Source organism: Rhinolophus hipposideros, assembly GCF_964194185.1.
Source record: "Rhinolophus hipposideros genome assembly, chromosome: 5".
NCBI classification, from domain to species: domain Eukaryota; kingdom Metazoa; phylum Chordata; class Mammalia; order Chiroptera; family Rhinolophidae; genus Rhinolophus; species Rhinolophus hipposideros.
Window position 1 is genome coordinate 83,757,853 of NC_138051.1, and position 16,322 is coordinate 83,774,174.

At 34.9% G+C, this 16,322-nt stretch overlaps 1 protein-coding gene and 1 pseudogene across 2 annotated transcripts in view; one reads left to right on the forward strand and one right to left on the reverse strand.

Moving 5' to 3' along the window:
- The window catches only part of CEP128 (centrosomal protein 128), a 317,243-nt gene that overhangs the window by 238,674 nt on the left and 62,247 nt on the right, over positions 1-16,322 (reverse strand). Inside the window, exons 10-13 of the mRNA XM_081048990.1 lie at positions 11,925-12,011; positions 9,657-9,731; positions 7,343-7,475; positions 2,251-2,402 (exon numbers count right to left, since the gene is read on the reverse strand). Of these exons, the coding sequence (XP_080905116.1) occupies positions 2,251-2,402; positions 7,343-7,475; positions 9,657-9,731; positions 11,925-12,011 (447 nt within the window). The remainder of the gene's footprint in view (positions 1-2,250; positions 2,403-7,342; positions 7,476-9,656; positions 9,732-11,924; positions 12,012-16,322) is intronic.
- On the forward strand, positions 8,184-8,689 carry LOC308497609 (large ribosomal subunit protein uL22-like; annotated as a pseudogene). Its single transcript has one exon. The product of its transcript is annotated as a large ribosomal subunit protein uL22-like (transcript).

Consider the following 16,322-nt stretch of genomic DNA (forward strand, 5'->3'; position numbering starts at 1 on the left):
CACCCAATTACTTTAAGACAGGGTGAGAAAGGTGCCATAAGGACATCAGTGATGTGGGCAACCGGATGGTTCAGAAAGAAGGATTATCAGCTCTGGAAGAGGTGTTAGAAAGTCAAGGTTAAAGAGAAAGACAATGATCCAACAAACTGTAAGAAATGTGACTATACCAATAATCTCATTATGTGCATCTTTTCTTATTTGTATTCGGTCTCTAAAAAATAACTAAAAGAGTTTAATTTCCATTTTTTATAGAATGTATAAGGCAACATCCCCATACACCTCACATAATATTTTCTAAAATTAAAGCAGAGACTAAATGTTTTTCAATTAAATTTCAATAAAATCCCCAACTGTTCGAGGTTAAATTGAGTGATCCATGATCTGAATCTCTTACAAAGTCTACACTAGATGTCACTTTGAGAATAGGTTGGTAATAAAGATATTCAATTGACCTCCACAAGGTATGAAAAATAAGCCATAAGCGGAAGTGTCACTAAATCCAAAACAACTGATGTAAAGTTAATTACTTTATTTTTTAAATAAGAAAATCAGAAAACAAAAATGCTTTAATGGTAATTTCTTCCAAGATGAGTGTTATTTTGTGATTATCTTTTTCAGTGGCAACTGGGGCGGGGTGGGGAATCTTTCATCATCCAAAAGAAATTTGAATTAGACTTGAGACAAACTCAAAGAATTTTCTGCGTCAATTTTAGAATGTCATCTGCATAGAGACAGGGAAATCTGCTGGATTTTTGTTCACTACTAATGTCACCAGCACCTAGAATAGTGCCTGGCTATTAAGTTTTTAGTATGTGAGTAAATGATCAGCTTCTTTCTCCAATTGTCTTTCATATCCAAATCTATGCAACTAATCCAAACTAACCCAAGAGAACTCCAACTCTTTCCTAACCCATGTGAAAATGTGAAAAACCTTAATTAGGACAAGGGGAAAGCCAGGCTCTTTGAATGAGAGCAGTATTAGGTTACTGTAAGTCATTTTTTTAAATGCCTATGTGATCTTTTAAAGATCTTTAAATGCCTTTGAGATCTTTTTCCACTTTATTCCATAAGTGGTAAATGGAAGGGAAAAAAAACAAAACAATGGGAAGGGAAGGATGGAGGAAGGACAGACCACCATGTCGTTCTAATGAGCTTAGCTAAGAGATTTTTCTAACTTTGATATTAATTAGCATAGCTTTTTTTAAATACTTCATTTTGGAAAAATAATCACATTTTAGCACTTTTGTCAGCAGGATCAAGGGCTAAAATAATATCTATGAAGTGAACTTTAAAAATCCTGCAATTACAATTGCTCTGAAAATATTTCTAATTAAGTAATTATTAAACATGTAGAGAGGACTTTGTAAAAAGTATGTCAATATTTCATTATCTATACAATCTGAATCTTGAATCAAACCTAAAATACATTTTCTATTGTCGCACTGACTAGATGAAAGAAAAACTCAGACTGGAGTAACATTAAGTATTTCCTTTGGATTATATAAGGTTAGATGCTTTTAACACCAATTTTCTACCTTTCATTATAATTTAGGAATGTCTTCAATGAGGTACCTTATTACAACTAGAACACAAACTTTACTAATAAAAACAGATACACAGGAGTATTGATACATATCTACTTACAAATGTGTCACCCATGTTTGATCTAATTTGCATAATTACCAAAGTAAAGCCATTCCCTTTTTATGAAGTTCTTTCCTTTGAGTTTTAGTATTTTCTGATAATTACCCCCGTCTGTTATAGGTAAAAGGTGAGCAGGAAATGGTAGCTGCTTAGTGACACCTCATGCATGGTTACCATGTCATTCATGATTAATACGCAACCCTAAACTAATGCAGGCATCACAACTCTATCTCAAGCTAGATACTTGAAAACCTTTACAGTTCCAAAGAAGTATCAGTAATACCGTTTTGCTGCAAATTCCACCAGTTTCACTCCCTCAAATAAATAATAATTCACTGTTCCTTCAGAGATAAAAAAGTCCCTCTGCCTGTGGGAAGGGCTCAACTGCTACTAGAATAAAAATATTTTCAAGTTTAGTAGGTCCCTGGCTTTGAGGTCCAAATGAAAGAGAAATGAATCCATAGAAATGTCTACATATAATCAGCCATCTACATAAGTTTACCAAAGTTCATAAACTATCACAATCTTTACATTAAAATTTCATTAAGCAATTCTATGAAACAAAACCAAAGTCCTTTGAATATGGCTTAAAAATAGCAAAGTCACCTCCACTTGTGCTTCTAAATGTGCTTTCTCGTTGTCTTTTCGCTCCACGCACCGCCTCGCTTCCTCTAACTCAGATGCCATGGCACTGACGTTCAGCTGTATTCTCAAATCCGACATCTGCTTCTCCAGATCCTCTTTTCCCCTCTCAACCCCTTAAAAGAGAAAAGGTAAAGCTTGATGACTGTTGTTTATTCACAGAAGATTGTACTTTTGAATGGTACAAAGCCCTGATGTTTTAATGTTCCAGCTAACACAGTCCACCTCTTAACACTGTCACTCAGCAGACTTCAGAATTTGCTGGTCTTGTTGTTTCAAGGCTCACTGTTTTCTAAAATATGTACACTGACAAGTTTTCCAGTATGATTCCACTTTGATACTAAAACTTAAAATGTTATTTGATTTCTTGTACAATTTAGTTCAGGAAAATCCTACACATGTTTTTAACTTTCCTTACATCCCTACATTACCTTCGAACTATAACAAAAATACTTCAGAATTTTCAACAACGCCCCTGCCAACTGAAGTTCACATCACAAAATGCTTTTGTTGCAACATAAACAAATGTTGTTGTTAAATCTGTTATGACCAGTAACTTACTAATTCTGGAGAGTACTACCCGAAATTATATCACTGAATATAAATTGACTTAGTATTTAATTCAATATGAAATACTTGTTCTGTGATGTACAGCACACTGTAATATCACCTTTTTCAAAGATAAATAACACAAAAACCCTTTCTCAATGAGCTTGTACTCCAAGAATAGGAACAAGACATAAAGTACGTCCTTGAGTCTAAGATGTCAAAAATTGGAAAATATTTATCGATTTAAAACTATTGGTTTTTCAGTAGTTTCCATTCCAGAAAGGAAAGATGGAAGGAAACACTACCAAATCAAATTTATAGCTCATTCATAAAACACACCCCAACTTTAGAAATATCAAAGTGTTTAAAATAGCACATCTTGGATGGAAGACACATAGTCATTTTAATAGTGTAAGAACACTGACAGGTACTATACAGATATTTCTGCATAGTATAATGGTTATCACACTGAAATAGTACAAAGGATGGGAAAGGATGGGCTGATTATCTTGGTGAGAAACCGAGGTAGGAAGAATTGGGAACTAAGTTAGATTTAAAGAATGGATATAAAATTTCACCAAGCAAAGGAGATAAAGTTGGGGTAATTATTTCAGGGAAAGGGAACAGCAGAAAGCACTGAGGTATTATATTGAATATTCAGGTAACTACACACACAGTAGTTTTATATAGCTGACACATATGAGGCAGGGAAAGGGGCAGGTAGCAGGGAGTTTAAGCACTGCGAGGGATCTTACAAATTATCCTGCAGACCAGGAATTAGCAAACATTTTCTGTAAAGGGTCAGACAGTAAATATTTTAGCCATAAGACCTCTGTCACAACTACTTAATTTTTGTATTGTATTGCAAAAGTAACATAGACAGTGCATAAATGTATTCCAATTAAGTTTATTTATGAAAGTTTGGATTTGGCCCATGGGCCGTACTTTGTCTATCCCTGCTAGGTCTCCAACCTAAAAATATGCATATTTGTTTAAGAGTAAATATCTTTATTCATTTTATAAATGTATGTATTCATTCGTCTATAAATGTTTCATTTGTATATGTGTGCATATAACATAGAATAGATGTTTCATAATATATATAACATTAGTGTATATATAAATATTAGTATAAATATATATTACATAAAACATGGAGATATGAATACATATGAATACATATACATATGTGTATATTAATTAAATGTACGTATTTTAGGTGTGGAGACATATTTGGCTGTGTTTCATAATATAGATACATATAAAATATCAGTATGGAGATAAATGGATAGATAGATATACAGAGGGTGCCAAAAAAATGTATACACATTTTAAGAAAGGAAAAAGTGTATTAAAATTGCAATACTCCATATATACCAACAACAAAAGCTGAATACAAGTCATGTGTATACATTTTTTTGGCACCCCTGGTATTTGCATGAATGAAATTTACATGAATGAAACATTTAGCAAAATTAAAATAGTTAAAACATAAGGTATAAAATATAAATAGTGTTACACACACTCTCCTCCCACATCCAGAGGATTGTCTCATATACTCCCTTTTGAAGAACGCTTGCAACAGTGATGAGTTAGTAAATGGTAGCAGTTAAGAGCTCAAGTTTGGGGAGAAAAAGATTTGGGTCTGCTCCTTCCCATAAATATGACGTTAGACAAGGTATTCACTCTGTTTGTTCCTCAGTCTTTTCTTAAAAAAAAAAAAAAATCATTAAAATAGAAATAAGAACAGTACTTTTCTCCTAGAACAGTTGTAAGAACTAAAGGAGACAATGTAAAATGAGTAGCATAAGGTATTGTATGTAGTAAGAACTCAATAAATTATGAGAGGTTTGAATCAAGAGAGTAACATGGTTTGTCTTAAAGGGGTCCCTGTAGTAGCAGTATAGAAGACAGATCACAGAGGAACTAGAATAAGACAAGAGGGTAATACAGATGACAGATGAGATGGAGAATGACTAAACTGGGGTAGTAGAATAAAAAAGAGGATGGAGCAAATTCAAGAGATCTCTAGATCTATAAATAGACAGGATATCAGGACGAATTAGATGGTAGGGAGAAGGAATAATTTCAGATGTTCTTTGTATTTTAGGTTTGGATATATGTCTGGATAAAGGATGATGCCATCGATTGATCTAAGGAATAAAAACAGGTTTTGAGGAAAGGATGAATTCAGATTTAAATCTGTTGACTGAGCACGCTATGGGACAGCACATGGAGACATGCAATGAGTAACTCCATCTACAGGGCTGAAGGTCAGGAGAATGGAGCTACGTTTGGGGCTCCTCATTTACAGGTGGCTAAATCATAATATTAAACAACAGCCTCTATGGAGAAGTACTGAGTGAGAAAAGCCATGAACAAGATTCTACACAACACCAGCACTTAAAAGACAAACTGTGAACAGGGAAGAGTCAAATGGCAAGAATGAAAACAACTAAGGCAGAAGAACCAGGAAAGAGTGGGAGTACTGAAGTCAGTGGAAGAGTTCCAAAGAGGAAGAGGAAATAAACAGGGGTCAAGTAAGATAAGTAATGGCAAGATTCCTTTGAATTTAAGTGAGGAGAACACTAGTAAACTAAGCAAAGTCAATTTTACAAGAGAGGTGGAAGTCATTTCATAGTGAGTAGAGGAACAAACAGCAGCCAGAGGGTGACAATGAGTGTGATTTCTTATGTACAATTTTTTTAATATAAATAATGCAAGTATTCTATAAAGATGAAAATTCCAGAATTGTTAAAAGAAGATGAAGAAGTTCATTATCTCATTAATAAGAGAACTTTTAGATTTTTTTAAACCTGGTAAACAGTTAAGAAAAATGAGATTTTTCTAGTCTTCAAACCTACACCCTAGGTTTGGTGATGACTTTTTAGATACAGCACCAAAGTCACAAACCACAAAAGAAATATCTGATAAGCTGCACTTCATTAAAATTTAAATTTTTCGCTCTGTAAAAGATATTGTCAAGAGAACAAAAAGACAAGCCACAGATTGTGAGAAATTATTTGCAAAGACAGATGTGATAAAGGACTATTTACTGAAACATACAAAGGACTCTCAAAACTCAACAATAAGAAAACAAACAATGCAACTATAAAATGGACCAAAGACTTTAACAAATATTTCACACAAAAAAGACATACAGGTAGCAAATAAGCATAATAAAAGATGCATGTCGTCAGGAAAATGTAAATCAAAACAACGAGACACCACTCCAAACCTGTAAGAATGGCCAAAATCCGTAACACTGACAAAGGCAAATGCTGACAAGGATGTGGAACAAAAAGATGAGGAACTCTCATTCACTGCTGATGGGAATGAGAAATGATACAGTCATTTTGGAGGACAGTTTGGAAGAATCTTATAAAATCAAACATACCACCATACATCCCGCAATCACACTCTTTGGTATTTACCCAAAGAGGATGAAAACTTATGTCCACACAAAAACCTGCACATAGATATTTAGTTTATAACAGCTTTACTCATAATTGCCAAAACTTGGAAGCACCAAGATGGTCTTCAGTAGATGAATGGATAAACTGTGGTACATTTAGACAATGTAAGGGGGGGGGGCGGGGGGGAAGGAAAAAGAGAGAGGGAAAGAGAAAAAAAGAGAGGGAGAGAGAGCGTCATGAAAACACATGAAGGAAACAAAGGCATATCACTAAGTAAAAGAAAACAATTTGAAAAAGTTGCATACCATGCGATTCCAAGTATATGAGATTCTGAAAAAGGCAAGACTATGGAGACAGTGAAAAGATCAGTGGTTGCCAGGAGTTACGCAGGACAGAGAGATGACTAGGTGGAGCACAGAGGATTTTAGGGCAGTGAAACTACTCTATGATAATGTAATGGCAGATAGAGGGCATTATGCATTTGTCTAATCCCATAGAATGCACACCACCAAGAGTGAATCCTAATGTAAAATACGGACTTTGGATGATACTGGGGTGTCGATGCAGGCTCATCATTTACAACAAACATACCACTCTGGTGGAGCATGCTGAAAATCGGGGAGGCTACGCATGTGTGGGAGCAGGGCGTACCTGAGAAATCTCTGTACCTTCTGCTCAATATTGCTATAAACATAAAACTAAAACAATAAAGCCTGTTTCAAAAAATTATTATTAATTTGTTTGAAAATGCTGTAGTAGATCAAGACAACAATTTAGTGGTTACCAGAAGGTAAGGGGGTTGGGGAGGTGGTAAAAGGGGGTCAAATATGAGGTGATAGAAGGAGAACTGACTCTGGGTGCTGAGCACACAATGTGATATATAGATGATGTATTATAGAATTGTACACTTGAAACCTGTATAATTTTATTAACCAACGTCACCCCAATAAAATTAATAAAAAATATTTTAAAAAAAGAAAGAGTAAGATGACAAGAGCACAACATAAGAAATGCAGTTCTGAAAATGGAATGTATTTAAGAAAGATAAACACACACACACACACACACACATTTACAGATCAGAATTATACCTCTTCTAAATCTCCAGTCATCTCCTTGTTCATCCTGTTGGTTTGTCTGTTGCTTGGAAATCTGAGATACTTGATGCTGGAAACCCTTTCGATCGCCTTCTGCTTTCATAAGTTGTATGCGGAGTTCTTCTACCTAAACACATACAGTCAAAAATTAAAATTTTTTGAGTTTTAAAAGCAGGAAAAAAGTAACTGAACTCGCAAATCAATACAAATTATTTTTCTAGGGGAAAAAGTTTACTTCTCTTGTACTAATATGGTAAGCACAAATTGAAGCCAACCTAATGTTATGCCAAGCATAGTGGCATAGTCTCTGCTCCTTTCTTTACTCCTCCTATTCCTTCCACAAAATATGAAGGTCTTTTCCCCTTCTCTGGTTTTACGATGACAAAGAACTTGACCACTTTTTAAAAAAAATCCCTTATTTTCACCTCAGTCCTCTCTACTAGGTACTATTAACCCAAACCACCTCCAATTAAGTACTATATGTTTTCATATTTTTCGCTGATTTTCTTTCATGTGCACAGGTCCATAGATTTTTAAACTCAAGAAAAATGATCATGATTTAGCATATTTATGTATCAAAGTACTGTTCAAAAAAACAAGCAATAAATGCTGTTGAAGAAACTATAAACTCCTGGAGATCAGGGATTATTTATTCATTTTGGGATTTCCAAAGAGTAGCAAATTGCCTAGACATACCAGATATGTCCCCAATGACCATTAAACAAGTTAGCAGTGGCAAAAAGATTCAGCTAAAATCACTGAAAATATGAACACAAAAATCTCTTACTTCAAAAGATGAGATTATAGCTGTTCCCATAAGCGGTAACCTCTGAAAATGGTTCGCTATTCGTTTGGCCCAGAGAACCCCACGAATATCATGGAAATTGAGAGGTTCCAATCTTTGTGTTCATTTTAAGAACACACGTAAACCTGCCCAGGCCATAAAGGGTATGCATATCCAAAGAGCCTCAAGTATCTAAAGGATGTAACATTACAGAAGCAATGTGTGCCATTCCGTCCTTAATGGTGGAGTCGGGAGGTGTACCCAGGCCAGACAGAGGGGCTGGATGCAGGGTCGGTGGCCCAAAAGGAGTGCAGAATGTTTACTGCACAGGCTTAAAAATACAGAGAGGAGTGCTGAACTTAAGGGCTGAGATGTAGACTCTCTGGTCACTGAGCACAGGTGAATAAGGTTTAACCCACACATGAGCTCCCCTGCCACACTGAGATGGTCCTAACTGAGAAAAAGCAGGTTGTTCCTAAACTGGAAGAGGAGGTCGCACAGAAGAAAAAGATCTCCCAGGAGAAACTGAGAAACAAAAACTCATGGCCTGGGAGTAAATTCAACATCAAATAAATGCTAATAAAAAGTGGGGGGAAAGGAGATCGTAAAGTACAAGTCAGAATTCCAAAATAACCATAATGGAATAGAACACAAATATAAACTTCCCAAAAAAAAGTCTGAACTCTGCCAATATTAATTTCAATGGACCACTGGCTGCAGAACAAAGCCAATGAACATTGTTAATGGTTTTGAAAACAGGTGCTATGGTGTACTTTCAGCACTAATTGTCAAAATGTAATATGTTTGTAAACATCTATGATGTCTGACATCTTTACCTACTAAGCATATTATGCAGTGAATTATATAACTCACACCTCAACAGAAAGAAAACTACAATTGCATTTTATGTTAAATACAGGCAGAGAAGCAGTTAGAAACCCACAAGCCCTTATCCAGCGCACATAAGATAACTATCTCAAGTTATCAAACTTTACATATCAGAAGCCCCAAATTCCCACTGTGGGCTAATAGGCTACAAAATGTTATGCTCTAAAATTAAGCCTTGGTTAACAAGGGGCAGGTAGCATCTTGAAAATGTGAATATAAGACAATGAGCCATTGAAAACAAAATAACTTGAACACACAAAGGTCTGTTTTAGTATTTTACTTCCTCCTTCACTCTCCAATGCCTCTTTAAATAAAAATAAGCTCCTGGGAAAATTTTATCTTACACATCCAGTCTCTCTTTTACACTGGTTATGCTAAGAGATAAGTCCCAAGTTGGAGCAGCAGTCAGCAAGATACACTGTCACAGTGGGAACGAGCGCGGGTGTTTTGTACTAACTTTCTCTGAATTTTCCTGAAAGGATTTCATCTTTTGCTTATGTGTGCTGACACACATTCCTTAGAAAAAATAAAAAATTCTAGACCTAGGTTTTTCCTTTCACAAAGACATTTAATAGAGAAGGAGACTCAATCCTGATTTCATTTAAAAGCAGATTATCATAGCTTGCATAGACTTACCTGATGCAAAAGTGTTTCTCTGCTGCCTTCTGACTGATTCAATAACCTTCGAGATAGCTCCAATTCCTGTTCAAGCTAGAGTTTCAACAAGGGATAAAGAAAAATGTTCAATGGGGCAGACAATAACTAAATTATACGGGCACAGTTTAAGAGGAGAAAAGTGGAAAAGTTTTCAGAAGATAATGTGAAAGGATAAATATCTATAAACACACATTAATGCTTCCATGAAAATAATGCTAATTGCACAACAAAAAGTGAACCGGACCAGACCTCCCATCTCAACTATGACCCTGTTTAAATCTGTTTTACTTAGGCCTCTTTTCTGTTATATCCAAAATAAGGATTTTATATTAGACAACCTCTGAGATTCCCTCCAGTTCTAAATCATTTTAATCTAAATACTAAAGCCATTTTTTCTTTAAATTAGTACATGTAGTATCATATGAAATAAATTAGAATGAAAACTTCAGAGACCGAATGACTCAAAGTATATTTCATCCAATTGCTGATTTTATATATTCTGAATATCCTTACATACCTACTATTTCCAATATCCACAACATTCCTAAGATTTTTAAATATCTAAGTTCAGAATAAGACGTTTAAAATTTCTTGAGTAATATGGCTATTAGATACATATCCATGAAAAAATGTGCCAGTTAGGTGACTAAATACCCTACAAAGCCTGAATGTGTGACTAGGTTACTTCAAGTGGAAAAATATAATAGGATGTGAAAGGGAACAGAATATGCTGCCACCCCAAAATATGCCTTTTTGGCATAAGGATTATTTTGAGCAAAAGGCAATCAAGACCCAGCCATCGCAGGAAAAGATTTGGACCTTCCCCTTAACTATGTGAAAAAACTTAAAAGGTCTATACCAGAAAGAGAGCTTTCTGTATCTGGAAGACTTAAATACAAAGCAGGGTAAATATTTCTTTACAAAACATTTGCTTGTCTCATCTTCCTACTACCTGTATGTTCGTCCTTTAAAAATTGTACATGTGGGAGGCATGACTACCAAGGAGAAGCAGTGTGGTAACGGATCAGTTCTCTGACGGCAGTAGCATGAATCTATACATGAAATAAAATTGTACAGAACTACACACTCAACACACAGCTGGGTGCACATAAAGCTGGTGAAATCTGCATAAGCTCTGTGGATTGTACCGATGTCAATTTCCTGATTTTAATACTGAATGACAATTATGTAAAATGCTACCATTGAGGGAAACTGAGTGAAGGGCTCATATGACCTCTCGGTACTTTTTGTTTTGCAACACGCTATGAATCTATAATTATTTCAGAATAAATTTTAAACCATTTATATAACGTGTTAAAAATTATATACATGTGGCTCATAAAATAAATGTCCTATTTTTTTTTTTTTTTAAGTAAAGTATATGTGAAATCACAGCATCTAACAAAATATTTTCTGGTCTGTTCTCTTGTTTCTATGGAGAAATAAAGGTGGAAGGAATCACACCTCAGTCAAAACAATTTCAAAATCTACCATGGCCCACGTGGGTCATCATCCCTGGGTAACAGCGCTGTCTTACTTCCCAAAGGGCAAACCTGAGGACCTGACGCACGTTGCTTACACTACAGGCAGCAGGAACATATCACTTAATTTGACATTGGTTGGAGAAATAAAACAAAGGATGTAATTTTGGATAGAAAAAGAAATAATGAAGAACATGACGTCAGGGGCAAATTTTCACTTCAGCATTTCATTACCTTGTGCTCATGCTTAAATCTAGTCATTTGCAAACTGAGGAGAGTTTGGGGCGCTCTGAATTCCCTTCTAACTCTTAACGTGCCAGGCTCCATAGGGTAAAAGAAATGAATATATGTGAAAAGTCCTTAATATTTAATGAGAACATAGGATTTTTTCCTCTAGGCCGTTAACTATGACTGTCTTCTATAATGAAAACGAATATATCAAAAAAACCTAGCATTAAACAACAAGCCTTTCCCAACCCTGCAGCAAATTCAAGCTCTTTAAATGTTCCCCAGCAAGGAACTATAAAGTTTTAAGTCACCCCTAGAAGAGGAGAGAGGCTACATGACAAGATAGTAACTGTCCCCTGTGTTTCTAGAAGCATGTAGCAGAGAGTGGCAGAGCCTCCAAACCATGTGACTCCACGTCGATACATAAAGGCTTCGCTGTTGTTCTAACAAATGGCCTGAGACACTTTTCAAGGCACTCAACAAATATCACTGGCCCCAAACAGCATTACTCTTTGAAAGATGACTTTCAAAATCTTACTTGACTCTTCTCAGTTTCAGTTTGTCTTAGCTTATTTTTCATTACTCCCTCATTCTCATCTGCTTTAGCTTCTTGTTTCTTCAATGCCTACAATGAAAGAGGTGGGAAAACCTGTATTACTCCAAAGTACATATGAAACTTAAAGACACTACTAGGATTTACTAAGAAAAGACTGAGGAAGTTGAATATGTATTGTCCAAAATATATAAAGCAATACGACCTGCTCATTCACTGAAGTCCTAAGGGCATTTCAAATACCATGGGGGTCAAATACCATGTTTTCCCCGAAAATAAGACCTAACCGGAAAATAAGCCCTAGCATGATTTTTCAGGATGACATCCCCTGAACACAAGCCCTAATGCATCTTTTGGAGCAAAAATTAATATTAAGACCCAGTCTTATTTTCAGGGAAATATGGTATGAGCAACTTCCTGATCTTCCTAATCAATTTCCACTCAATTTCACTTTTCCAATCTTTGGGTATTCTGTTATGCAATTAGAGAGTATAGACAGCTAACAGTTATCTTGGAAACAAGCAAAGCTTGCTGGCTGCTGAAATAACAGTATTTAAAGGTTATATTTTCTGCAAATTTAGGCATAGTACTAAAAACAAACTCACTAGTTTTCAAAATTCTGCAAAAAATCTCATCAAGGTAGAAACATGCTTGTTGCATCTTTATTACATATACATTTTATCACGATACATAACTGGCTCATCAAACCATACTTCACATTGAGGGGAAAAACAGCATTCTTTTCTACATTTTTCTTTCAATAATAAGATGGAAAAAAGCTTTTTAAAAATACAAATTTCAAAAGTTAACCACAAAAGTGTTTATTTCAATGTTAAAATTAAACTTAAGGAAAAATTTATACTTGGAACAATCTTTCATGACATCTAAAAGGCATTCCATGTGTTCAAAACATTTTTGAACATTTTAGCATTTAGACTTAGACGGTGTATGTGTAGAGGCCATGCAAACTGAGAAACACCAAACTGTCAGAAGTGTTTTCAACAGGATCTATGGCGCTCAACAAAAAAAAGATTTTTAGGCAAACAGCAAAACATGTTAAAAAGTGTTTTGATGTAAGTATAATCAATCATATTCAGTTTAATTAACTTAAATGTTGAACAAATAATTCCTAAGTGCATTTACAAAGTGCCAGAGGCTGTGCTAGGGGCTACAAATGTATGTGTACATCAAATAACCACAGTTCCCTATTCATGAGATTACAGCTCCCTCTGCCATGACTCCCACTCTCACTAATAAACAGAAATGGAGGGGCGAGACATCATCAGAATGAAAAATAATTTGGGTTTAAGTATAATAATATAATAACACTTTTATAGTGTTTACCATGTCCAGGCATTCTGCTTCTTACATATATGAACTATTAATAAATACATTACCTATGTTGAATATATCGATTTAAACTTTCTGATAATTCCATGAGTTATGATTAAGCGCATTCTATTAAGGGAGAAATTGGGGTACAAGTAGTCGAGTCACTTGCCCATTCTAACTAGTTCATTCAGCTAGTTAGCGACACAGACAGGACAGAGACTCGGGCTGTCTGCCCCTTAATGACGGAGTGACACTGCCTCTCCATGATGAAATAATAATATGAACCTGATAGGGTGGATATGAAAACTAAATAATTTGGTATTTGTAGAGCTTTGAAATGTGCAATGAAAGACAACTATTATGAATTGTTAACATTGATAAAGTATTAAAATCATAATATTTTCAGGTAGTTACCAAGTGATTTTGACGTTTGCTATTTGGTCTTGAGGGTAAGTGGAATTTATAACATTTAACTCTACATGCATAATCTTTCAATTTTGGCTTGTTATAGGTGTTTATAAATTTTTCTGAACAAAATTATCCTAGAAACTTGAAAATTACTGCTGACATCTTTATTCTTTCCATGCTTCCTGGGTCTTTCCCCGCCCAATATGAGTGTGTATGAAAACGAAGAAACATGAAGGAAAAAAGACATAAATTGTTGCTACATTTTTTAATCACTTTATAAAATTTTGAAGTATTTTATTTCTCAGCATTATGATTCCAACCTAGCCCTATTTATGTTTATGAGTTAAATTTAATTGGTTATCTTTTCAATATTTTTCCATTGAATCAAAAACCAGCCTGGGCTTTACCACAGCGGGGAAATTCTGAGGAAGGCTTCATCAGGCACTTAATAAATTGCATGCAACCATAAATAGTAGGCTTCCAGTTCTGGATTTAGAGTCCTAAGTAGGAGCTACTCCAAATGAGTATGCAGTGAAGGCTCACCCAAGTCAGGTGAGGTCACTTGCAGCCATAAGTCCATTCAAATAAGAAGGTTTTATCCCAAACATAAGAGCCATTCCCTTCCAAAGCTGAGTTCAAAATCTAACTAGGAAGACTCTGCAACCTTCAACCAGTAGGTGCTAAGATCCTTCCAATGAGATTTGCACATCTCTTCATGTTCAAGATTGTTTTCACCTCTGTCCTCCGCTTACTGAGGTAAGAGAAACAGAAGGAGACACCTGCTAAGCTTTTCAAACTTGACTTGACCTCGTGCTGGACCTTAAATGGTCTGACTTAAGATTTTAAACCCAAAAAATTCTCTAGTGAAGACATTTTTACATTTTACTAACTAAAATTAATCCATTTCTGTCCCTCACTCATGATTGCAAAAGTCACATTTTAAAAATTTTATAACACTTTACATCAAAAAAATAAGAAAGTTATATTTACATTTCCCAAGTGTTTGTACACTTTATTTTGATTAGTGCATTAAAAATACTCTATTTATTAGAAAAGAGTCAGTCAGTCCATCCCATACTCAAACAAAAAAGAATTAAGCTCCATCTCGCAGAGGGAAAATATCAAAGAATGTGTGGAAATATGTTAAAACCACTAAAGTAATTAACAAATATTTTGGTGGATATTTTGAGGCTATGCAAGTATCCTTCAAGTTTCACCCACCAATTTTAGCTCAAAGCCAGACCAACTATAACACTATCAGTTCTTTCCTGGCCTACAAATTTTTCCCCCATCAAACCTGATAGTCTAATGTAACCCAGATTCCTAGTAAGTTAACTCACAGGCCAGTGCTCACCAATAAATAGAATACCGAACTTCTTTGCATTTACCCCAAGATAACTTGCTTGCACGAAAAACATTAATGAGCGATCAGGAATTTACATAAAATTATATAGAGGGGTGGAGTACACTAATCAAAACTCCCTCAAACATTGGGTGCTCTATAAATTCTCCTGAGCAACTCCACCAATCAGGAATTCCTTTCTTCCCTGTTCCCCTATATTTTGTCCAGTCTCATTACTTTTTTCTTTTTATTTATTTCTTTTTTTAGCTTCTGGGCCTTCCCCACATGCTTCTAAATCTCCCTCTCCAAGTTAGGCAGAACAATATGCCTCTATTCCAGTTCTCAATTTTGAACACCTATATTCATAACCATGCCCAACACCCAAAAGAAAAGACCTATCAGTTACCAGCATCCATTTCCCTTAAAGGGCAGTGTGGGAAGTAACTATTTTCATTCTCACATTAATAGATATTTAATCTTCATTTCTTATAATTAGTACAAATATTAATAATTTCACTTGGTGTTATTAAAGGAATAAAAATCAATAAGCTGAACTTTAATCAAATTGTGTTTTCTATTTCTAGTACATAGAATTATACCCTATAAAACATAATTCTTCTGAAAGTCAACAGTCTATTTGTTTTAAATCCAAATTTCCATATATGAGCTAGCTGAAAAAGAGAACCTCTAATTCTCTTGGATACCTAGGAATTTGCAATAAAATTTCCTTTTTTCCTCACTTCCCACTTTCAACACAGGACCATTTACAATAACACTTTTCCAAAATAATGTATTTTTCTATCGCAGCTCAACTTGGTGCCTAAAATGTTATTTAACTCTCTTTTTTTTTTATTTCTCCTTTTACTCTAAGGACATGTAAGTATTAGAAAATTTAGTCAATGAAAACTTCGATTCCATTGTTTTCAGTAGAGGAACAAAAGTAAGGTATTGAAGAGCAACCCCAAGCAACATACTGCATTTCCACCATATCATCTTGAAATATCATTAAGTTCAAACATGATTTCTGCTTTCTCTATACAATGAGTCAGTAAACAAGTAAACACGCAAGCAATATTCTAGGCCAGGATGTTGAACCTACTTCCTAAATTATCTAATTTAAATAAAAGACAAAGAAAGAAAAATTTAACTCTGAAAACCTAGAAAATACATATTAATGCACTTTAAACTTCTGAAAACCCTGATAATACTCCATGAGAAACATTTTTAAAATGAACAGAATCGAAATTAAAAGCCATTTCTTTAAACCTTAATAATAAACTTTAACTCATTTACTACCTTCT